Source organism: Mesoplodon densirostris, chromosome 11 (assembly GCF_025265405.1).
Source record: "Mesoplodon densirostris isolate mMesDen1 chromosome 11, mMesDen1 primary haplotype, whole genome shotgun sequence".
Lineage (NCBI taxonomy): Eukaryota > Metazoa > Chordata > Mammalia > Artiodactyla > Ziphiidae > Mesoplodon > Mesoplodon densirostris.
The window spans coordinates 68,176,251-68,202,347 of NC_082671.1; the positions used below are offsets into that span (position 1 = coordinate 68,176,251).

A 26,097-nucleotide genomic window follows, 5' to 3' on the forward strand; every position below is an offset into this window, starting at 1 on the left:
AAATGTATCCTGTGCTTTTTAGACTTTTAAGTTAATACAAAGTACATCTTCATTTTTGTAGAAACTGAACATCATTTCTAAACCAGAAATGTTCTGTTCTTGTGCCAATGATGCTATAAGAAGGAAAACTAAAGGACTTTTTTTCTGCTTAAAAATATATAGTTAAATGAGGGGTTTTAAAAAAAAAGAAAAACACATGGCAATCTTTGTTTCTGGCTGATTCACAGTAATCAATGGCATCATTATTTAATATATATATATATATATATATATATATATATATATATAGTAATTGGATATTTCTAGCTACGTTAAAAATAAAAAGTGTGGCTTCAGACTGGATATTGACTCTTCCCACCACCACTCCCCTTTTTTTCAGCACATGTTCTATTTCTTTTATGTCTCTATCACTAATCCTAAGGTATTTACTAAGCACAGTAGACTTTAGATTATACAGTGTTAACAAGGACCCCTAAAAATGTATTAGCTTAAGTAAAACAGAGCTTTACATTTCTTCAGGTCGCAGTTCAGAGGTAAGCACTTGTGCCGTATTCAGAAGGGAGCTTCCATTGCTGTGTTCAAAGGTGCTTGCTCTGGTGCTCATCTAGCCCCCAAAAAACTGGAGAAGGCACCAGGGAAGTGTATGCTGAGATACTGATGCTAATCCATGGAAGTTAACATTCTGTCCTCATATCCCATTGGTCATTTTTGTTTTGTCTTGAGACAATATTTAGCTCCAAGTAAACCTAGAAAATATTCCATAGCTGTGTGGTCATGTGCCCAAAAAAAATAATTACTACTACAGAGAAATGGAGAAAAGACCCGGAGTAACAACTAGTAATCTGCCACACTAGGAAATACTGGCCTAATGGGATAAGGGAGAAGCAGTATTTTAGAGATTTGCTCATATCTAAAATTAATGCACCCAAGTAGGCACATACATCAGGTGAGTAGTACTTAATCTGTGCCAAGCACTTTTATTCTGCAAGTATTGACTTGATTCTGGTAATGACCACAAGGGTGAGTACTCCTCCCCATTTTATATAGATGAGGAAACGGAAGCACTTACGTAAATTGTCCAAGATAACATAGTTGTTGATTTGTGGAGCTGAGATTCTCATCAGGCGTGTGGCTTCAAATGTCTTGTTCCTAAATTCTGTGCTCTGCTGCCTCCCCTCTGTGTACTAGGTTGCTTCCTGCAGAATTGTTCATTTAAGAAATTGAAAACTAAATGTACATTTGAAGGGCATTAGTTAAATAAGGCATATCGTATCATTGGTGCTCATAATGCACCTCCACAGGGGTTTTTCCTAGTAGGAGAAGTCTGATGGCATAATTGTGCTATTAGTCCACTTGTGATGGGCCCAATTAGAGGGACAAGAAAAAATTAGTTTTAAAAAGTTTGGTGCCGTAATTTAAAAAATTTAATATGTACCAATATTTACAACCAATAAAGCATACTTTGGAGTGCATATATTTGGGGGGGCGTTGCCTAAAGTACATAGGAAAATATAGTTAAGGATAGCTGGTAAACTTCAAGAAGTCGAATCTAAACTGAGTAAGGCATGTCGTGTTGGCAAAAGTTTTAAAACTGGATTCTAAGTATTAGGTGGAACCAGAGTAGTGAGGAGGTAAATAGAATTAGCATAAACTTGTGTGTAAGTGCTATGAAATTTTAGGTATCTGGTATACAATCAGGATGTCCTTAAGTAGTTCACTCGCAGATCACGAGGACATTTTCAGGTTGTGGTGTAAGTAACCTGACCGTCTGGCAGTGTATAAACAAATAGGAAGGTAATCAGTTGTGGCTAGGTTATTTTTAACTATTTTGTAATGATGGTATGGGTGTGAACAGAATGATGCTAAATTTTTAGTATATCGTTTATGTAGTGTGGGACTTAGTGCTTATATAATTCAGGGAGCCCTCTTTAAGAAAAGCAGTATAAGGAATACTGAGATATGAAAGTGAATGTTTAGAACAAGCGAAATGTTAGATTTTTAGAAATTGGAAATATCTCAAACATCACAACTATAGAGATAGTTCCATTTAATAAATGATATACCTATGGAATTGCTACATTTTCTGCTGCCTACTCTGATTATATGACTTTTGTGTTTTCAATAGAAAAGATAATTCCATCTTGATCAAAATATTTTTTGATAGCTGGGATGCAAAAGATTTCACACAGATGGACGTGCTGTCTGCTCTAGGTCATACCCGACAAATGGTAATTCTGAAAAATATTGTGTTCAATTACCATCATAAAGGGAAAGTATTTGTAAAGTGTGTTTATAAATCTGTATGCTACATAGTCCAGTTTTTTCTTGAGAGAGCTTCCAATTTAAGTAGGAGTCCGTGAGAACTGAGTCCTCTGGTTAAATTTTACAGCGGACAAGCTTATGTGTTCCACTGCCAGAATCCTATCTTCATTTGACTTTTGGACCTGCACCTCATGTCATTGACCTTAGGGAGTGGTGGGAGTATTCCTGGGAGCGATTCCTAAAATAGGATGTCTAGCAGTAACCTGTATTAATACTTATAAATAAGTATCTCTGAATCCAACTGTATGCCCAAATTTGCTTTTAACTTAGCTGTCGTCACTGTAGCACCACTGTAAATGAAAGGGAGTTTAAGTGGAAAGGGATCTTAACCAATAGCAATTAAAATATTTTATGCAAGTTTTGTGAAAACATGACCAGGTAAACATTGTTGGGGCCCTTTCCTGGGAGTAAATGTGATAAAGGGCGTAAAGCATTGGGCCTGGCTGTAACAAGCAGTCAAGGACTATCAGCAAGGATATTATAAAAGTAAACTGGTACTGAAACAGGCAGACGCACAAAGCTATGGTGCTCGAGTAATTGAGGTTGAAGTCCTGAAACCTGGTGTGTCTCAGTATTTTGTGGGTGAGGGGTAGAATGTGATTTTTCTAGTTCTGTGTAGTTTGAGTTTTCGCTTTGTAACATGGAAAATTTTTTTCTTCGGTATTTTATAAAGTACGTCTACGTAAATTAACTTTTCTAATCCTCATGGTATTAACACTTGTCATTCCACAAAGGAGGAAACCAAGAGGTCAAATGATTTTCCTGGGTGCCTACTAGTTTGTTCCCACCTCCATCTGATCATTTTGATTTCCTGAAGCTCAAGTTCTCTTCCCACCAGGGTTTTTCAGAGGGGAGAACCTTGCCCAATCAACATTTATTTCCTCTTGACCAAAATGTGACTAAAAATACTAGCGAGAGCAAATACGAGTAAAGTCTGAAAAGAGAAGCAGGAAGATGAGTCCCCCATCTTGCTTGTCTCCATCTTGTCTTCTGGAGAGAAGTGGAGAAAAAGGAGGCTGTCCAGGTTTTCTGAAGTCTCCAGTGTTGGAGTAGGTGTGAAGTATGATCGGCCAGGTCCCGAGAACGTAGCGGAAGTCGGAGCTGACGCATCCCGTACTGAATTTCGGCCCGACCCACCGCTCCGCGTGGTAGGGGTAGCACCGTGCTGCCCCGCCCCGCGCAAGGCCCGGGGACCAATCAGAGCCAAGGGGCGTTCCCAGTCCCGTCTTTCCCTCTTCCTTCACCCGCGGCCTCCGGCCGGGAGACTGGGCAGGCGCCCTGCTACCCGGAAGTAGTTCTGGAGGAGGTGGGCCTGAGGGGTTGGAGTTGGTGACGTTGCCGCCCGGTCCGGCGCTTGTTACCCCGTTCGGCTGTTCGCGGCTCCTGCGAGAAAACTGTGGCTGGGTCTGCGGGAACCGCACCTATGGCTTCCGTGCTGTCCTACGAAAGCCTGGTCCACGCCGTGGCGGGAGCCGTGGTGAGGCGGGGTCTTTATGCCCGGGCCACTGCGGGGTGTGGGGCTTTTCTGGGGCCAGACCGGGATATGGCTGGGGGATGGGGATGAGAAGCAGATCGTATCGTGACTGGGACGTAGAGGAATGGAGCATAGGCGAAATGTTGCTGGAAGAATTTGGGGCGAGGCCCGACACTCACCCTCCGCCCCTGGCTACCGCTTTGATCTCTTACAGAATATCTGAGATGTAGTCAGCGGTGGTCCCACACTGCCACAGGGAGTCAGGAAGAAGATAATTGCTGTTTTCTTTGCCTTCTGAAATTTAAAGGGCAGTCGTCCCCCTAAACCCACCCCACCGCACGCACAAACTTTGTCTGACTGGACCAGAGGAAAACCTAGGTGTGAAGCTGTGTTGCTGAATCACATTCTTAACTACAGCCTATTTTCACACACTTGCTGCAGACAAGTGGCAGTACCTAGCAGGGATATCTCTGGCCAATATCATTGGCAGGAGAAGATACTTTTTTTTTTTTTTTTAATTAAGATCAGAGTCGCTGTCTACCACAGATGTGGTTTACTGTGAGGAATGTGCTTGGTTCTTGGGCTTCTGGATTTCTCACTTCCATTTGACACCACTCCCTTTCCTTGAAACTTTCCACTCTTGGTTTGAGTAACTTCCTCTCTGGTTCTCGTCCTGTCTCTCTGCCTGCCCTTTCTCACATCCTTCTCTAGCTGTCAACACGCACGTGGAGTCATTGGGACTTCAGAGGAATATCACTGACTGAGTCCTCTTCTCCTAGGCCCCCAAAACTGCACTGAGAGCTCATGTTCTGTGTAGGCTAATGGGACTTGAATCCCAACTCCATCACTTGTTAGGTGGCCTGTAAACCTCACTTTCCTAATCTGTAAAGTGGGGGTATTGGCACCTACCTCACAGAGCTGTTACGTGAATTAGATGACACAGTAGTTCATGGAAGTGCCTGATTCAGGAGTCCTGGTTCATTCAGTTAGACCAAGCTTTCAGCCAGTATAAAGGCGCTGAAATGGAAGCTTGCTTGATACGCTCTAGGATAGGCATGGAGGCCTGTGTGTCTGACGTGGAGGGAACAAAGAGGCAAAATGGTTTCAGGAGACTAGATTGTGTAATAATTTTAACACTGAGTTTGAAAGACAGCTAACTAGCTATTAGAGCAAGTTATTTTGAGCATGCAGCAACTTGCAGATTTACATTTTAAACATGATCACCCTGGCTGGTCTGTTGAGAGTAGACTGTACGGGAGCAAGGATGGAAGCAGGGAAACTGTCAAGGGACTAAGATGGTAGCAGTGGAGGTGGTGAGAAGTGATCATGAACCTTGGAATATATTTTGAGATAGAGCCACCAGGGTTTGATGGTAGATTGGATGTTGGGTGTAACACGATGAGAGTTGGTTGACTCCCAAGAGTTTGGGTCTTGAGCAACTGGAAGGATGATATTCCCATTTACTGAGATGGTGAAGACTGTAAAGGAGCAGCTTTTGGGGGAAAGATGAGAATGGTTTTGGATTTTGACTAGTTAAGTTTGAAATGCCTAAGAGTAGTCATGAGACTAGATGAGCTAACAAAGAAATGAGTGTGGACTGAGAGAAAAGTCTCAAAGACTTAGCCTTGAAACATGCCAACATTAAGAGGTTGGGGAAATGAGAGCACCAGCAAAGGAGACTAAGGAAGGGCCACTAGGGTAGGATGAAAACTAAGAGAATGTGGTGTTCTGAAAGTCACATGGAGAAGGGTGTAGACCAACTGGGTCAGGTGCTGCTGGTGAGTTAGATGAGGACTGAGAATTAACCATTGGATTTATCAATATGATAAATCCAGTGGTTAATTGAGAGGACTTGTTTTGGTGGATTAGGGGAGAGAATAGTGCAACAAAGAGAAAATGGGAAGATGGGAAATGTTTGTTCTCCTTTCTCTCAATAAATGCCATTCATTCAACATCTTATTGAGTGCTTTTTACGTGCCATGCACTGTTCCAGGTGCTAGAAGTATAGTGGAGAACAAAGTCTTTTTCTTCATGAAGTTTGCATTCCAGTGGGGAAGTCAGACAATAATTGAGTAAATCAAAAAATAAATAATTTTAGATAGTTTTAAGTTTTATGAAAGAAAATAAGTTGGCAAACTTTTTCTTTAAGGACACAGATGGTAAATATATAGGTGTGTCGTCTCTGGTGAAGCTGCTCAGCCCTGCCATGATAGTTTGAAAGAAGCCATTGACAATAAGTAAATGAATGGGCAGAGCTATGTTCCAATAAAATCTTATTTATGAAACCAGTCAGTGCATAAAGTTGGCCCTTGGTCTTAGTTTTCTGAGCCCTGCTATAGACAGTGATTGGGGGTAGAGGTGATACTATCTCTGTTTAACCTGCAGAGACATTTCTATTTTTTTTCTCTCCTTGTTGCCTATTTTTCTCTTGTTAAAACTTCTGCTTGAAATTATGCACCCTGAATTTGCAGTGGTTTTTCTTTCTCCCATAAGCTATGTTAGATTATCTAATAGATATACTTCTGTAAAAATATTTTTTTTTCTCTTGCTTCCCTCGGGGCAGTACGGTTCCTGGCACATGTATAAATGAGAAATTGCATTGTGTTTTGTTATTCTTTTGAACTTTCATGCCAAAGAGTGGTTCTCAAACTCTTTTTGCAAATTTTTGAGTTAAAGATAAGCCACACAATATGGACCCTGCTTTCTTCTGGTTGCTACCAAAGGAAAACAATTTCACCACAAAATGTCACTACATTTGATGGGACGTTTGACGAGAAAAACAGCATTGCTTTTAATGGTATAGTACTGTGGTAATGAATGGCTCATGTTTAATTAAATGCCTTGGCCATGATGTTCAACCAAGGCTTTGAGATGATCCAGGAGCGCATAGTGGTTAAGAGCATTTGAATGCCTGACTTGAGCTAGGCAGCCTGGGTTGGAATCCTGGCATTAACTTCAGGATTTGGTATAAACTCCAGAGCTGCCTGGAGTAATTAGTTGTGGCTTCTCCCCAAAAGATTGTTGGGTCATTGTTTAAGACGTTGATTTACAACCTTTTTTTTTTTTTTTTTTTTTTTTTGCGGTACGCGGGCCTCTCACTGTTGTGGCCTCTCCCGTTGCAGAGCACAGTCTCCGGACGCACAGGCTCAGTAGTTGTGGCTCACAGGCCCAGCCGCTCCACGGCATGTGGATCTTCCCAGACCGGGGCACGAACCCATATCCCCTGCATCAGCAGGTGGACTCTCAACCACTGCGCCACCAGGGAAGCCCCTACAACCTTTTTGAGTTGCCATGGTTCATGTTTGCTTATTCACTTCTTTCCAGGTTCTACACTTTCTCACCCCAAGTGTGGTGTTATGTGCACACACACACATAAACACACAAACACTTTAAAAATTAAAATAAAGAGATTAGTGATTTTGAGTGTTTTATGCTTCACTTTGGTATAAGTGCGGATAATCTCAAGTATTTGAAAATCAGAATTGTGCTGTTTCAGGAGAATGCTTTATCTCCAGTTGATGACTATTGTCTGATACAATTAATGGCCTCACATGTAAATACTTCTCAAAATTTTGAGCATAATTAGGTTTATAATTTTATATTTTTGGTTCTCTGATTAGCTTCCAAAGATAGATTTTATTTGTAATTAAAAGAGGTTTATTAGTCTAGAATTGGAAAAGTGACATTGGTTGGAATTGTCTAGGGGGTTTAGATGCCAAAACAGACTTTGGAACTGTAGTGATAATTATTAATCAGTAACTTTCAGGGCTCTTCTTTTTTCCCTATTGTTTATTTAAAAATTTTTTAAAAATTTAATTGCATAATTTGTTTAAAAGAATTACATTTCATTGAATAAATGCTGACCATTAAAAAATTCAAGTCTTACAGAAATATGAAAGAGTTCTTTCTCCTTCCACTCTACCTATTATTGTGCTATGACTCAAATCCCAGACATACCTCTCCTTAGAACTGTGTAAGAAGGCTTATTCAGAGCACTTTTCTCCAGTTGGTATCAAAAGAGAAAATGAGGCCCAACTATCTGACTCTGTAGCTCATACTCATACACTTAACATTACGGTGGACTTTTTACCATATAGACTCACCACCTGCCTTTTAGAAGTAGAAACCAAGTAGAACTTGTTGATTTTCTGTACAAGGCCTTCTGTATATAAAGGTCATCAGTGGAAAAGTCCTTGTCGTCAGGAAGCTCTTCTTAGGTGTATAGTGGTGGTGTGGATAAGACCCCTGGTGGTACCTAGGAAGAAGTGGTGGGCTGCCCCTGTGAAGATAATGGGAAGCCCCCAAGGCTGACATATTACCAAGACTGTGCACAGTGGGAAGAGGTAAAAAAAATCAGCCCACACATAGGAAAAGGGAATGTTGCTGTGTGGCCCAAAACATCAGATATCTACTATATCATGTTGTTAAAAAGACTTCAAAAATCATTGGCTTTTTAGTTTAAAATATTCTATCATATGGGTATCCCATAATTTATGGACATTTGCATTGTTTCTAGCTTTTCACTGTGGTAAATATTTAGTATAGACGTTAATGTGACCTCCCAGCACCCCATTATGAAGAAACTATGGGATTGCTTGGTTAAGTGACTTTCCTAATGTTACTCATTGATTTATAGATTAGAAACAAAAACCTAAATTTTCAGATTCAGTTTAGTTAACTCTGATTCTAATTTGTTAAATGCCAACAACCTCACAGGGTTCTGTGAATATTAATAAAATAACTTAGGCTTCCCTGGTGGCGCAGTAGTTGAGAGTCCGCCTGCCGATGCAGGGGACACGGGTTCGTGCCCCGGTCCGGGAAGATCCCACATGCCGCGGAGCGGCTGGGCCCGTGAGCCATGGCCGCTGAGCCTGCACGTCCAGAGACTGTGCTCCGCAACGGGAGAGGCCACAACAGTGAGAGGCCCGCGTACAGCAAAAAAAAAAAAAAAAAAGAACAACAAAAAAATAAAATAATTAAAACAGCTTTTATACTATCTGACACATAATAGGGGCCCAATAAGTGAAAGCCGTTAATCATTTTGTCCACAACTATGTTTTCTAATTTTCTCTGCATCCTAACTTGTTTGAGTTAGCTAATTTAATATTAGATTTACTAATAATATTTAGTACTTACAGAATTCCCTATCTTCTCACATCTGTTAACAACTTTGATAGGTAGGCAATATAACAAGTGGTTAAAAGTATGGCCTCTGGGGCCTCCCTGGTGGCGCAGTGGTTGAGAGTCCGCCTGCCGATGCAGGGGATACGGGTTCGTGCCCCGGTCTGGGAGGATCCCATATGCCGCGGAGCGGCTGGGCCCGTGAGCCATGGCCGCTGGGCCTGCGCATCCGGAGCCTGTGCTCCGCAACGGGAGAGGCCACAACAGTGAGAGGCCCGCATACCGCAAAAAAAAAAAAAAAAAAAAGTATGGCCTCTGAAACCGGACTGCCTGAGTTCAAATCCCAGCTTTGCCACTTATCACATGTGTGACCTTGGGCATGTCTCTCAATCTCTCTTGCCTCAGTTTCCTCATCTATAAACTGGGGAAGATAATAGTACTCACTTCATAGGGTTGTTTCTGAGGCTCTTAGACAAGTATCTTTATTCTCATATAGAGACAGGAAAATGGAAGCAGGTATGTTAAGTGTTTTTGCCAAGATTACCAGTAAGTTATTTGGTCATAGGCCTGGGGCAAGAACCCAGGTCTCCCTTGTCTGCTACTCTTCTGTTGCTATGCCTAGCTGCCTGTTCCTTCATGCTTCTTGTCTCTTTTCCCCATCCCTTTGTTTAATTCAAAACTAGCCCCTGAATATCTTTAGGTTTTCAGAAAGAAGTGACATTAAATATTGCATATACACATGTATAATCAAATTGGAAGCACCTGGACATTAATTGTTCATCAGGAACTCTTTAAGCCACTTATCTAACAATTTAAATGTTAAGTTCTTTTTGGAAGGGTTTTCTTTTCCATAGCTGGCTGGCTCATCCAGACCCATAGTTTGAATCTAATCAGATTCTCATAGAATTAACTTAGGTTAGTATACATCTGAGGGCGTTGTATTAGTTTGGTTTAGAAGCCTTAAAAGAGGGTAATTAGAAAAAGTCTTCATTGTCTTTACTTCCTTGCTGTTTTATTTCATTTAGGCTTCCACTAAATTATGATTGAATTATTATATAGCTTTTAATCTTTAGGACTTCTTTGCCTCACTACTCATCATCCAAAATACATCTTGATATCTTGATAAACTTTTTTTCAAGACTTAGTTTTTTAGAGCAATTTTAGGTTCACAGCAAAATTGAGAGGAAGGTACAGAGATTTCCCATGTATCCTCTGGGCACCCCCCAGCCCCCCGGTCCGGCCAATGCACAGCCTCCCTCATTATCAGTATCCCCCACCAGAGTTGTATGTTTGTTACAAATGATGAACGTACACTGGAACATCATAATCACCCGAAGTCCATAGTTTATATTAGGATTCATTCTTGGTATTGTACATTCTGTGGGTTTGGATAAATTTTATAATGACATGTATCCACAAGTACATTATTATATGACCTATTTTCACTGCCCTAAAAATCCTCTGTGCTCTGCCTGTTCATCTCCCCCCCTCACCCCAATAAATTTTTTAGCTAATTGGGTCATTTCAGTTCAGTTCTCTTCATCTTAAAGGTTCTTATGTAGTCTTGATTGGAATTATTTTTCTAACTTTAATTTGCTTCTTTATGCCTGAGTAGTCTATGACTCAATTTTTTTAATTGAAGTAGAGTTGGTTTACAATGCTGTGCCAATCTCTGCTGTACAGCAGAGTGACTCAGTTATACACATAGAGACATTCTTTTTTAAATATTCTTTTCCATTATGGTCTATCCCAGGAGACTGCATATAGTTTGCCATGCTATACAGTAGGACCTTGTAGTTTATCCATTCTAAATGTAATAGTTTGCGTCTACCAACCCCAAATTCCCAGCCCATCCCTCTCCCTTCCCTGCTCCCCCTTGGCAACCACAAATCTGTTCTCTGTGTTTGTGAGTCTGTTTCTGTTTTGTAGATAAGTTCATTTGTGCCATATTTTAGATTCCACATATAAGAACTATCATATGGTATTTATATGACAATCTTTTTAAAGGAACAAATATGGTAGAATAGCTGAAAAAGGGATTTGGAGTAAGACATAACTATCCGTGTCATCTTGGGTCATTTATGTTTTCTTTCTGAACCTGAGTTTTCTGCGCTATAAAATGAAAACAATAACACTTTACTTACTGGGTTCTCCTGAGAAGCAAATGTGGTAACACTTGTGGAGTACCTATTACAATACCTGTAATAGTGTAGTAAAGCCATAATCATTCGTTTCTTTTTCAGAGATATTCTTGAAAATACAGTATTTGTACGCAATTTTAGAAATTCAGTGGAATTGAAATTTTCTCTCATCTTGTATGGTCAACTGTATCCATTCACTTGTAACAGATGATCTCGGCTTTTGCTCTAGATAAAATAGAGGCTACTTGGGATGAGCTTTCTAACGCTTCTGTTTTTTCTATTACAGAATCAACTGCAATTGCACCCAGTATTTCCTACATTGTGCTGATCTCAGGAAAAACAGATGTGGCTGGTCTCTGCTATCTTGATTCCTCCCTGCCACCCCCACCCCCGCCCAACTTACACTACCCACAGTTATCTTTTGGGACTTTGCTCCATTCATTTTCACTTCTTTCCTACAGCTTTATTCTTTTTCCATTGTTTTTCCCTTCAGCCCTGTCCTGTAATAAAACCATACGATCCGGTCTACACACTGCCTTCTTAGGTGCTGCTCATTCTCCTTCCCTTTATGCTGAGTTTATTTAATGACTATTCTGTACTTCCTGCCTCTCCTCCTCATCCCACTCTGATTGCTGGAACTGCTCTTCCATAGGCCATCACTGACTTTCTGCTGACTTAGTCTACTGACTCTTTTTCCATTCTTATTTGATTCGACTTCTTTGTAGTATTTTACACTGTTGACCCTCCTACCTTCTTGAAGCTCCTTCTGAAAGAGCAGTTATTCTTTATTTACTTTTTAAAATTAATTATTTATTTTTGGCTGCATTGGGTCTTCGTTGCTGCGCATGGGCTTTCTCCAGTTGTGGCAAGCGGGGGCTACTCTTTGTTGTGTGCAGGCTTCTCACTGTGGTGGTTTCTCTTGTCGTGGAGCAAGGGCTCTAGGTGCGTGGGCTTCAGTAGTTGTGGTGCACGTGCTCAGTAGTTGTGGCTCGCGGGCTCTAGAGCGCAGGATCAGTAGTTGTGGCTCGCAGGCTCATTAGTTGCGGCACATGGGCTTAGTTGCTCCGCGGCATGTGGGAATCTACCCGGACCAGGGCTCGAACCCGTGTCCCATGCATTGGCATGCGGATTCTTAACCACTGTGCCACCAGGGAAGTCCCTTTATTTTTTACTAAATGACAATTGCTCTTTTGGAAGGAGTGTAAGTAACTGTTGCTAATTTTAGGACCCTGATTAATATTGAGCCCCACTGCTAAAAAAATGCTGTAAAAAGGATATATAGGAAGCAACATTTTTGAATGCCAGCTGTGTACTTGGAATGATGCTGGGTCTTTCCATAAGTTAATTCTCACTTCTCACAGCAACCTCCACATTTTTTATTGGTCCCCAAATTACAAATGGGGAGATTGAGGCATGGCGATTTGAAGTAATTTATTGTACAGTATGTACTGTAGCTGGGACCAGAACCCCAGTTTATTTTATTCCAGAGCCCATGCTTTTTCCATTGGGCACTCAGGTGTGTTATCTATTAAGCCTTTTGTTTAACTTGTGTATCTTTGAATGGGTGTGAGAGTTAGCTTGTTTGTTGTATCGGGGGAAAGACATTAATTCTGATTAGGTGAATAACATTTTTGAATGTGAAAGCCACAATAAGTGGCTTTCATCTTTGGAATTTCATTAGCTCCAGATCTACCACTGACAGTGTATTTTAGTTGATTTCTTTTTAAAATAATCTTCTGTCCAGTAATGCCATATACTCCATCAGGAGATGCTGTACACTGATTTCAGTTGTGCTCCTGTGACTCAACCACCATTTCTGGACTCCTCTGGAAATTGACTTTGGAACTAGCATTGCATTTTTTTGGATTATTTTTCATCCTTCAAGGGTGAAGTAGCATTTTGGGAATGGTTGAATTTGGTTAGTAGGCCATCATTGTTCGTACTTAAAGGGCGTGATACTCTGCTTCTATATTTATGTGTGTCCCTGTCTGTTATTCCCATAAGATGGCACACGCTTGCAGAACCAAGCCTTGACCAAGTTTACCCTGCTGTTTCCTTCTGACTTTGTGGTGTTGAGTACTTCAGTTCAATAACACGTGTGTTTGTGTCAACCAAATTAAAAGGTAGACTGGATATTTATTGACTGGATATTTATTTGGCTGCGCTGGGTCTTAGTTGCAGCTCGCGGGATCTTCGTTGCTGGTGCAGGATCTTCATTGCAGCATGCAGGATCTTTTAGTTGTGGCATGCGGGATCTTTTAGTTCTGACATGTAGGATCGAGCTCCCGGACCAGGGATCAAACCTGGGCCCCCTGCATTGGGAGCATGGAGTCCTAGCCATTGGACCACCAGGGAAGTCCCTGATTCTTTCTTTTATAGTTCTTTTTTAGTTCTGGTAGATATTCCTTCTCCATTTTCCTAGCCACCACTCAAGTGATTCAAGGCCTTAATATTTTAAATCAGATGTACTTTGCTAAAACAGTGTTTGTATTTGTGCTCTGGTCTTTCAGGTTGAAAGCTTTTAAGGTTACTTGGATGGTTCCCTAAAAGGCCTTTAGTGTGTCTTTTGATAAGATACTTGTGTACAAAGGGCCTAATTTAAGATTTCTGGGGTTTTTTTTCCCCTGATTTTGTCATTTTCCTAATTTTCACGTCCAGGTGAAATGGTAGCTATTTTATGTTTGTTCTGATTTGCTTTTGTTTACTATTTGTTACACTACAAAATTTTATAAATTTTTGGAGGCAGGGTGATTAAGTTAAGAATAAATTTCTTAGTTCACTTGTTAAATATCTAAGGAACATAGAAGAGTGGTGGTAGATGCTATGGGATAATAGATTCAAAATGTGAATATGTCACCAACCTGCCCATGTACAATCTTATGAAATAAGAACAAAATAGAATAAATAGCAAAGGAATAAACACACTCACAAATATTTTAAAATATTTATTTGCTAAGACTAGCAACAGTCCATTGTAAAATACCTAAAATGGAATTCCTGTTTCTAAGGAGCTTATCAAACTTTCTCCTGAAAACTTCCCTTTATAATTAAAAAAAATCTGTATAAAATATTTTTTTAAAAGCAGTTACTTCTGGGGCTTCCCTGGTGGCACAGTGGTTAAGAATCCGCCTGCCAAGGCAGGGGACACGGGTTCAAGCCCTAGTCCGGGAAGATCCCACATGCCACGGAGCAACTAAGCCCATGTGCCATAAATAAATAAATAATTTTTTTAAAAAAACAGTTCTTTTTTTAAAAAAATTATTTATTTATTTATTTATTTTTGGCTGTGTTGGGTCTTCGTTTCTGTGCGAGGGCTTTCTCTAGTTGTGGCAAGCGGGGGCCACTCTTCATCGCAGTGCGCAGGCCTCTCACTATCATGGCTTCTCTTGTTGCGGAGCACAGGCTCCAGACGCGCAGGCTCAGTAGTTGTGGCTCACGGGCTTAGTTGCTCCGCGGCATGTGGGATCTTCCCAGACCAGGGCTCGAACCCATGTCCCCTGCATTAGCAGGCAGATTATCAACCACTGTGCCACCAGGGAAGCCCAAAACAGTTACTTCTTAAAAGCGTTAATAAGGTGACAGGAAGGTAAGGAACTTTTAGAACTAGAGAATGAGTGAAGTCAGGACCCAGAGTCAAGGAGAGCAGTCTTTGCCCTGTAGGAATTGCTTAGCCAGGTAGACACGAGCTTTAGATTTGTAGCTTACAGAGATACAGGGAAGAAAAGAAAGAGCCCATTCTGTCCAAGATAAGTCCAGATCACCGAATAAACCTGAAATCCCAAAGGAATGCGCTATAAAGGTAAAGGGGAAATAAACTTACTCCTCCCCAGGAAAATCGGCTGTCTCCAACCTTGGCACTAATTTGAGAGAGGAAATCATCTCTGACATTTTGAAGCCACAAGCCCTCCCTTAGGTTACAGCCTGAATTCTCACTATTTGGTTGGAAAACCTAAAGTGAGTAACTTAGAGCGATTCCAGGTTGGTGGGTCCCCAGAGTGCCTGGCAGAAAAGAAATCCTTTCCACAGGTACTTACCTTTATCAGGTCTAAAAGAAAGCCCAAAAATAAAATTTTAAGGGAAATGAGCAGATCAATCCGAACTAATGAAACTCACAGAGAAACAAGGCAATGTGAACAAGAACAGTAGACAGGAGCAACAATCAGAAAATGGACTTCTCAGTCACCATCTAAAAAGCTATTTAGTCTGTATAAGAAAATAAAAGGCGAGGGCCTCCCTGGTGGCGCGGTGGTTGGGAGTCCGCCTGCCGATGCAGGGGATGCGGGTTCGTGCCCCGATCTGGGAGGATCCCATATGCCGCGGAGCGGCTGGGCCCGTGAGCCATGGCCGCTGGGCCTGCGCGTCCGGAGCCTGTGCTCCGCAACGGGAGAGGCCACGACAGTGAGAGGCCCGCATACCACAAAAAGGAAAAAAAAAAAAAAAAAAAAAAAAAGAAAATAAAAGGCGAGAAAATATGTGTAAAGAACAAGAAACTAAGATTGGCCAAGCTGATTTGAAAATTAACCACGTAGAATATTTAGAAATGGAAAGTAAAATAATTGAAATTAAAAAATTGATTGTGTGATAGTCATGGGAACACTAAATGTTGATTTAAGCAAAAATCAAAGCTCTTAGAGGGCTGGCACGAGAAGCAGAGGGGAATATAAGAACTAAATTCTTACCCTCCGTAATAGAAGGTGAATAATGTCTAAAATTGATGAGTCAAAAGATACCAGGATATTTTAAAGTTATATGGAGATGTGTAGATTACAAAAGATACAGCTAAAAGAAAATACTTTCCTCTGGGGAGGAAGATTGTATAAAATGGGCAGGCACTACTTATTTTGTCATTTATATTACATGACTTTTTAAAGTATGTGCATGCTCTGCTTTGATCAAATAAACATTTTTTTTTTTTTTTTGCTGTACATGGGCCTCTCCCGTTGCAGAGCACAGGCTACAGACGTGCAGGCTCAGCGACCATGGCTCATGGGCCTAGCCGCTCCGCGGCATGTGGGATCTTCCCAGACCGGGGCACGAACCCGTGTCCCCTGCATCGGCAGGTGGACTCTCAACCACTGTGCCACCAGGGAAGCCCCCAAATAAACATATGAAGTTAAAATATTTAATGTATAGCTATGAATTGATCATTGTTGAAGCTGAGTGATGGGTTCAAATTCAAGCGTTTTTATACCATATTAGACACAGCTGAAGGTAGAATTAGTGAGCTAAAGGATAATTTAGCTGAAACCTGATTCTCACTTGCAATGATTGTAGTCAGGAAACTGGAATGTTTTCTACATTTTGCTGAGAGAAAATGACTTCCTACCTAGAATGCTACATCCAGTGAAAAGTTTAAAAACACGCGAAATAGAGACATTTTCAGATCATCAAAAGCAGTTTGCCACTAGCAAGATCCTCACTTGGAGAAATTCTAAACCTAATGAATATTTTTATAATTGATAAGTTAGGAATATATGTTGTAATTACTAGATAGCTTGTAAAAGAATTAGAAACTATATTTATAACTTAAAATTTATTGGAAACTCTAGTCAAATAAGAAAAAAATAAAGGTCAGAAAAAGCAACATAGAGCATGTATGACACCTAGCACAAAATAAGATGATAACTGGGAATTCCCTGGTAGTCCAGTGGTTAGGACACCGAGCTTTCACTGCTGTGGCCTGGATTTGATCCCTGCTCGGGGAACTAAGATCCCACAAGCCACATGGCATGGCTCAAAAAAAGATGACAGGGCCTCCCTGGTGGCGCAGTGGTTGAGAGTCCGCCTGCCGTTGCAGGGGACACGGGTTCGTGCCCCGATCCCGGAGGATCCCACGTGCCGCGGAGCGGCTGGGCCCGCGAGCCATGGCCGCGGGGCCTGTGTGTCCGGAGCCTGTGCTCCGCAACGGGAGAGGCCACAGCAGTGAGAGGCCCGCGTACAGCAAAAAAAAAAAAAAAAAAAAAAAAAAAGATGACAACTATAAATCCAAATAAATGTTAATGAACTTAGTGCTTCAGTTAAAAGAGATTGTGCTAGATTGACTTTAAAAAGGGGAAAATGCTATTTATAAAAGATATGTCTAAAAGAAAAGGATACAGGAAGTTTGAAAGTAAAAATGTGAGAAAAGACATGCTAGACAAATACTAAGCCAAAACTGTGAACATCAGACAAAATAGACTTTACAGTAATGTCACTACTAGAGATCAAGAGAATGACATCATAGAGAAAAAAGCTCAGTATGTCAGGAAAATAAAGCAGTTTTAAGTTTGTGTTCATCTAATAATATAGTCTCAATATGTTTAAAGCAAAAATTAATAAAACTTTAAGAGGAAATATCCAACCCGTCATCAAAGTGGTAGATTTTAATATATCCTTCAGTAATTGATAGAACAAGAAAGGAGGGAAAAAATATAGAAGATTGAATATGTATTTAACAAACTTGACCTAATAGATACATACAGAACATTGTACCCAACAACTGCAAAATACACATTATTTTCAAGTCAAACATGGAAAAGTTATGAAAACTGACCATTTACTGGGCTGTAAAGCAAAACAAATTTTGAAAAAGTTTTGAAATAGTACAGAATGCTTGAAGCACAGTGCAATTAAGCTAGCAACCAGTAACTAGTAACCAGTAAAAGGTAACTTTAAAATATAAATATATATACATATATATATATAAAACATATGTTTGGGCATTAAACACATTACTGAATGATCTATGTGTTAAAGAAGAAGAAATCATAATGGAAATAAGAATGCATTTAAAACTGAGTGATAGTACAGATGGTGCATACTAAAACTTGTAGCTATACTGAAAATAAGTCATCACTGAAAAAAATTAAAATACCTAAGTAAGTGGGAGGGCATCCTCTGAATAAGTGGATTGGAGGCCAATATTGTTAAGATAGCAATACTCCCTATAAGGATCTACAGATTCAGTGTACTTCCTATCAAAATTCCAATTTACTTTTTTGCAGGAATTGATAAGATGATCCTAAAGTATATATGAAAATGCAAGGGATCCAGAATAGCCCAAAAAATCTTGAAAAAAAAAAAGTTGGAGGACTCATACTTCTCAATTTCAAAACTTAGTACAGAGCTACAGTAATCAAGAGACTGGTACTGGCATAAGGATAGACAGGTAGATCAACAACAGAATTGAGAGTCCAAAAAATAAACCTACAAATTTTTGTTCAAGGATGCCAAGGAACATCAGTGGGGAAAGAACAGTCTCCAATAAATTGTGCAGGGTCAACTGGACATCCACATACAACAAAATGAAGTTGGACGCCTACTTCACACCATACACAAAAATTTACTCAAAATGAACCACAGACCTAAATGTAAGAACTGAAACTACAAAACTCTTAGATGAAAACATTGGCATAAATCTTTACGACCTTGGATTAGGCAGTGGTTTCTTAGATACAATGCCAAAAGCACAAGTAATGAAAGAAAAAAATGTAAATTGGACTTGATCAAAATTAAAACTTTTGTGCTTCAGATACTATCGAGAAAGTGAAGACAACAGAATGGAGAATATATTTGTAAGTCATTTATCTGATACAGCGTCTGGTATCCAGAATATGTAAAGACTGCTTACAACTCAATAAAAGAAAGGCAAATAGCTCAATTTAAAAATGCACAAGGGATATGAATAGACGTTTCTCCCTTGAAGTTATATGAGTGGCCAATAAACACATGAAAAAATGCTGGATGGCATTAGTTATCAGAGAAATGCAAATCATAACCACAGTGAGATGCTATTTCACACCCACTAAGGTGGCTATAATCAAAAAGCACAGGTAATGACAAGTGTTGAAAGGATATGGAGAAATTTGAAACCTTGTTTTGCTGGTGGGAATATAAAATTATGTAGTCACTGTGGAAAACAGTTTGGTAGTTCCTCAAAATGTCAAACATAGAACCATATGACCAAGCAATTCCACTTTTAGAGAATTGAAGACATCCATATAAAAACTTGTTACAGGAATGTTCGTAGCAGCATTTTTCATAAAGCCAAAGAGTGGAAACGACCCAAATCCATCAACAGATGAGTGGATAAACAAAATAAGATATATCTATATAATAGAATATTTTTCAGCCATAATATAGAACGAAGTTCTGATTCGATAACATGGATGAACTTTTTTTCTAATATATATTTATTTGGCTGTGCTGGGTCTTAGTTGAGACATGTGGGATCTTCGTTGGGATCCTTAGTTGAGGCATGCGGGTTCTCAGTTGCGGAATGTGGGATATGGTTCCCTGACCAGGGATCAAACCTGGGCCCCCTGCATTGGGAGCGTGGAGTCTTAGCCACTGGACCACTAGCGAGGTCCCCGTGGATGAGCCTTGAAAGAAGGCAGCCACAAAAGATCATGTGTTATTTGGTTCCATTTACATGAAATGTGCAGAAGAGGCAAAATAGACACAGAAAATAGATTAATGGTTGCCAGGGTGTGGGAGGAAGAGAATGGAGAGTGGCTGCTAATGGGTATGGATTTTCTTTTAAGGTGATAAAAATGTTCTGGACTTAGTGGTGAATGTTGTGCAACTTTGTGAATATATGAAAAACCACTGAGTTGTAAAGAAAAAAGCTTGTCAGATACAGCTAAAATACCTCGAGGGAAATGAGTAGCTTTTAAATCAAGTTTGAAAAAGAAGAAAGACTTAAAATCAATAAGCTAGGCATCCATCTCAATAAGTTAGATAAGAACATAAAAATAAATGCAAACAAAGGAAAAGGAAGGTAATAAAGAGAAGAAATTAGCAAAATAGAAAATATAAACAAAATGTCCTGACATGTGGTATGTTTTCAGTTATTTGTTGAGAATGAAAATTTGATTATGAAAATAAAACAGTATGTGACCACATATTGTTGGTAAAATAATGATCTCACCCACCCGTAACAAAAATCTAAGCCATGGTACAATCATTATTGTCTTAAAGGTGAAGAAATATGCTATATTCCAGTAACTTCCAAACCTACATTTCTATCCTGGAATCTCTGGAACTCCAGATGGATCTGGCTACCTGCTGGACATCTTCAAGTAGATGTCTTTGAGGCACTTAAAATACAGCTAATGCAAAGACAAACTAATATCTCTTGCTCCTCCTGCAGTATTTACCATCTCTGTTAATGACAACACTGTCTCCCTGTTTTTTTTAAGCCAGAAACCTGGGAGTCGTCCTTGAGTTCCACTTCTTCCGGACTCCCCACATCTGTCCAGTCGGTCACTAGAGTAGTCCATATACTTAGCAAAAGGCCTTTGATTGACCTCTGCTTACCCCTAGAGTCTTTCATTCCCTTTTTGGTTGTGCTCTGTATTCTGACAATAATAGCCTTTCAGTTTCCAGGATGTTCAGGTCACTTCCAGACTGGCACTTGCTTTTCCTTTCAGCATCCTATTAGATGCCTTTTATCAACTATCTAGTATCCCTGTCACACACACACACAAAAAAAACCCAAGCCACTAATAAATGATTCCCCTAAGGTATTAATTATAGGCTATATTTATTTTTCCTGTAGAGTTGTTTGCCTCTTGAAGAGTCTCCTGGAGAGGATAGTGTCCAACCCAAAGGTCATGTGGTGTTTTCAACTGCTTATGTCACACTGGTATAACATCAGCTGAAAGGAATATTAGAAGTGATATGTTAAATCATAATGAAGTTTTTAAATAAGGTACTGTTTTTCATATTAAATGGCATGTTTATAACAGCAATTCTCAAACTATTTGATCTCATAGTTTCTTTATACTCTTAAAAATTATTGCAAACTCTGAAGAGCTTTTGCTTATGTGGTAATAACTTGATATTTATTGTATTAGAAATTAAAACTGAGAAATTAAGATATTTATTTGCTAAAAATATTAAACCTGTTACATGTTAACATAACATTTTTTAAAACTATTTTTCCCCCAATAGTAAGAAGAGTGGCAGTGTTTTGTATTTTTGCAAACCTCTGTAATGTTAGACTTAGTAGAAGGTAGCTGGAACCTTTTATCTGCTTCTGCATTCAGTCTGTTACAGTATCACACATCACGGAGCCTCTGGAAAACTTCACTACACACTGTGAGAAAATGAGAATGAAAAAGGCAAAAAAACGTAGGAATTATGTTGTAGTATTTTTATGAAAATAGCTTTGATCCTGCAGACCGCTGGAAAGGGTTTGGGGACTTTCAAGGATCCCCAGACCATACCTTGAGAATTCCTACACTATATTATTCTCTTGTACTCTGATGTCTTTTCAGATTTTTTTTTTTTTGGCCGCACTGCACCACATGACTTGTGGGATCTTAGTTCCCCGGCTAGGGATTGAACACATGCCCTCGGCAGTGAAAGTGCAGAGTCAACCCCTGGACTGCCAGGGAATTCCCCTGATGTCTTTTTTAAAAAAATATTTGCTTTTTCGTCATTTTAAAACTAAAACTAACACATACTTATTGTTTACAAATAATAATTATACAGAGATGCATCGCAAGAGAAATGGAAACCACCTTTAATTCCTTCCTCTCCTTGTATAGTCCCTGTTAAGAATTTCCCAGATTTTGTGTGTGTGTGTGTGTGTGTGTGTTTGTATTGTGTATACTTTTACAATTAGAAGAGAAAAATGAAAAGTCACATATCTTGATTACAAAAAGGTTGAGAACTTAGGTAGAACAGTGAACAGTAGAACTTGGAGTTGAAGAGAGCTAGGTTCTAACTCCGCCTCTGCCACTCTGGCTTTAGGCAGACCTCTTAACAACCCTGGCCAAGACTTCTCAGTTCACAGGGGAAGGGTCTGCACTGCGAGGTGATCTCTGAAGGCTTTTCCAGCTCCAGGTGCCAATGCGGTGTAGGAATTCATTTGCTTTCCCAGCACCAAATGGTTAAATGCCAGAAGGGGATAGTAGAATGTTGTGACTAAAAATGTTTGGTTTTGGTGAAATACAAGAAGGTTGTTTCTCTGGAAATAGAGTCTTTTAAATTGTAATTGTTGTCAACAATAGAACTCCCACTCAGATGGTTAGAATTCTGTGGGACTCAAAATAATGGGTTGATTTGTATGCCTCTCTGGCACAACAGTATTGTACCTTGTAGTTACCTTCTCAGTATTTTTTGCCTTCTCATTTTATATAAGTGAACAGGCAGTCCTAGAGAAAAAAAACAACACTGAGTATTTATGAAATGGGGAATTTAATTCAAATTCTGAAAAATCATATGATTGTATAGCTTAGCATAAGACTTGCATATATAATAAATATTTTCCTTTAAGTAACAGCTGCTTACGAAAACGGTCATCTATCTGTGTGTTTGCTTGGTCAGGAGACAAATATAGCAAATCCCCAATGTACAGAATAGCTATGTTCTAAATTTACCTTTAGCATTTGCAGTACACTTTCTCATAGATATTAAGTTTATTTGTAGATGGATACAGTCATACATTTATTAACAAGTTCAGGGCTTATGCTATGCCAGGCTCTCTGCTGGGTTTCCAGACTAGTCCATAAAAAATATTTTTTTTTCACACATAAAGTAGGTCCCATATTACTATATTGCCTTTATTTTAAAGCTAATTTTTAGTTCTATATTAGTAAATTTTTAAGTTTTAATTACAACACTGGTTAAGTGTATGGACTCTGGAGTCAGACGGACTACGTTCAAATATTGATTCTGCCACCTGCAAAGTGTATGACTTGAGAAAAGTTGCAAAACCTCTTAGTATCTTTTTCCACATCTATAAAATGGAGAGAATAATAGTACTTACCTCATATGGTTGTTGTGAGGGTTAATTTTTTTTTAATTGAGATGTAACTCATAACAAAATTAACCATTTTAAATTGTACAGTTCATTGGTATTTAGTCTATTCACAATGTTGTGCAACCATTACCTCTATCTCATTACAAAGCATTTTGAATAGATAAACAAAATGTCATATTATACATACAAGGGAATTTTACTCGGCCATAAAAAAGAAAGAAGAACTGATACATACTACAAAGTGGATAAACTTTGAAAACACTGTGCTGGGTGAAAGAAGCCAGAGGTCACACAAGAGGTCACATCTTGCACGATTGTTTTTATATGAAATGTCCAGAATATGTACATCCATAGAGACAGAAAGCAGATTAGTGGTTGTCAGGGCTGAGCGGAGGGGGAAGTGGGGCATGCCTGCTTAACAGGTACAGGGTTGTCTTTGGGGTGATGAAAATATTCTGGAACATGATACAAGTGGTGGTTACACAATATTATGAATGTACTAAATGTCACTGAATGGTATACTTTCAAGTGGTCGATTTTATGTTATAGGAATTCCACTTCAATTAAAAAAAAATAAAGCCCCTTGATCACTTAGACTCGCAAAAAACATCCTCGCAATGAACACCAAGGAGGCTGCTTAACCCTATGGGTTTCTATTCTTCTTTGTGGCCCCAAGGAGGTTCAGCTAATCATTTAAAGGGTACATGTTATATTTTATTTTTAAATTTTTAAAATATTTTATATTTTAGTTAACAGTTCTAGGTATTTTGTAGTGTGTGGTCTATGCCAGCGTATTGCTGGCAGTGGAAACCCCCATTTCACCCTTACATCTTTAACTCTCACATTTAAACTTAGGTTTCTTGCCAAAACCTAGAATAAATTCATGTGTGTATGTGTATATCCTCTTCTTAAATAGGGTAAAACTAGTAAGCTTTTTATTTCCTTGCCACTGCGTGCCCCTCCCCCTGCCTGTACTTGTTTACTGCTACCGGCTTCCAGGAATTGTGGTATAAAGGTGGCATGAGTTCTGGCAAGGTGTGACAGTGGCTAGGTCTCAGCCTTTCTGCTCACCTCAGGCAAGTTCAGGTTTCCATATTCACAGTCACTGCCTGGGATGCGGACTGCCTGGCTGTGGTTGTCACGGTACCAGCTAGTCAACCGGAAAGTCACCCCAGAGCTCCCTTCTGCTTCCCCGGGCTGGTCCCCACCATTTGTAGTAATCCTGTTTTATTAGTTTTCTATTGCTGTTGTAACAAGTTACCAGACTGAATGGTTTAAAACAACACAAGTTTAATATCTGTAGGTCTGTAGCTCAGAAGTCTGATGTACAGCTCACTGAGCTAAAATTAAGGTGTCAACTGGGTCATGTTCCTTTCTGGAGGCCCTTAGGAGAAAATCAATTTCCTTGCTTTTTCTGGCTTCTAGAGGCTGCCCACATTCCTTGGCTAGTGACCCCTTTGTCCATCTTAAGGCCAGCCATGATGGGTTGAGTCCTCCGTTGCCTCACTCCCACCTACTCTTCCACTTTTTATTTTATTTTTTTTTGGCTGCGTTGGGTCTTGGTTGCTGCGCGCGGGCTTTCTCTAGTTGCAGCGAGCGGGGGCTACTCTTCATTGCGGTGCGTGGGCTTCTCCTTGTGGTGGCTTCTCATTGCAGGGCACAGGCTCTAGGTGTGCGGGCTCAGTAGTTGTGGCTCGCAGGCTCTAGAGCGCAGGTTCCGTAGTTGTGGCGCACGGGCTTAGTTGCTCCGCAGCATGTGGGATCTTCCCAGACCAGGGCTCAAACCCGTGTCCCCTGCATTGGCAGGCGGATTCTTAACCACTGCACCACCAGGGAAGACCTACTCTTCCACTTTTAAGGACCCTTATGATTACATTGGGCCCACTCAGAAAATCCAGACTAAACTCCCTATTTTAAGATCAGCCAATTAGCAGCCTGCCATGTAATGTAACATGTTCACAAGTACTGTGGATTAGAATGTGTTCATCTTTCAGGGGGCCATTATCCTGCCTGCCATAGCTATCGTCTGTGCATTTCGGTCTGTGATTTCTTTCAGAAAAGCCTCACTCTGCTATCCTTTTAATTTCTGGTCCACCATTCAGACCCCTTTTGTTTTTCTACACAACACTTTTATATATAAATCTTCTGTCTCATTATTAGTGATTGGAATGGGGAGGAGGCAATGGTAGGTTTTCAGTTCACCATCTGGATCCAGACTTGCCAGTACTAATACATTTTTAAGTGTTTTTTATTTTTACAGATTTGAGTTTTTTATGCTAGTCCTTGAGGAGGTAATAGACCTTTGAGCTCTTTGGACAGACTGTTCTCTTTATCTTGGTGTAAAATATACTTTAAGATTTCAAGGTAGGTAGGGCAGGGTCTCCTAAGTTAGGAAACTTCAGGTGTCTATTTAAAGCTGACAGGGAAGAGGGATGGAGGTGATCCAATTGTTTGAAAAAGTAGTTTCCAGGCAGGACTTTTCTGCATAGGTGTGCTAGTACCACGTGATAGGAAGTAAAGGCCTTAATAACCTTGATAAGCGTTCTCCAGCTTTCCAGCCCCCATTTTTCTTGGAAATTGCCTGTAAGGTGAGCAAGGATGCCGGAAGAATAGATTTGTAGACTGTAAACCTTTACAGATCCAGTGTTTCTTGAAATATTAAGTATTATCTAGTTCTTACTAGGAAAGATCATTTATGTGGGAGCCATCTAAATTGTATAAATAACTGAAAGTACAGTGAATTTAATAAACATTTATTTAAGAATCTATGGTATACCAAGAGATAAATGGATATTCTTACAATCCGGTGGAAGAGTTAGGTTTCACTACCATATGAGTGCTCTAAGAGACATATAAACAAGTGCTGTGGGACACAGAGGAACCTGATGGGTAGGGGTGGTAACAATCTGAGTTTCGAAGAGTAACTAATAGGACAGTACAGTGTTCTCCCTTGTCAAACAGGCTGATCTATTTAAATAGATAAGAGACCTAGCACATTTTTGTTCTTATCTATAAAGTTGACCTAGTTTCCCATTGTTATCATGATAAAAATATGTATGTTACTGTTATTCTATCAGTAGCTTAAAACTTGACGTTATGCCTGAGAATATATACCACTGGGCCTGCATCTAGGTTGAGAACCATAAACCCACCTGGAGATATCATGCATATAATTTTATCCCTAACTATATACTGGTGGTTTTTATCTGTCATAGGGCCTTATGAATGAAAAGACTGGTTGTTGGCTTCTTTTTTTTTTCCAGTGATAATTTTTGTCGTGTTATCTTGGA

At 39.8% G+C, this 26,097-nt stretch overlaps 1 protein-coding gene across 4 annotated transcripts in view; it reads left to right on the plus strand.

Annotated features, from left to right (window-relative positions):
* The first annotated feature begins 3,651 nt into the window (after positions 1-3,651).
* The window catches only part of SLC25A17 (solute carrier family 25 member 17), a 57,356-nt gene continuing 34,910 nt past the window's right edge, over positions 3,652-26,097 (plus strand). For 3 of the 4 annotated variants that reach the window (XM_060114227.1, XM_060114229.1, XM_060114226.1), the window contains exon 1: positions 3,652-3,799. In XM_060114227.1, coding sequence (XP_059970210.1) covers positions 3,746-3,799 — 54 coding nt within the window. In that variant the 5' untranslated portion in view covers positions 3,652-3,745. Of the gene's footprint in view, positions 3,800-20,596; positions 20,750-26,097 lie in introns of all 4 variants that reach the window. The other variant, XM_060114228.1, reaches the window with a different exon arrangement.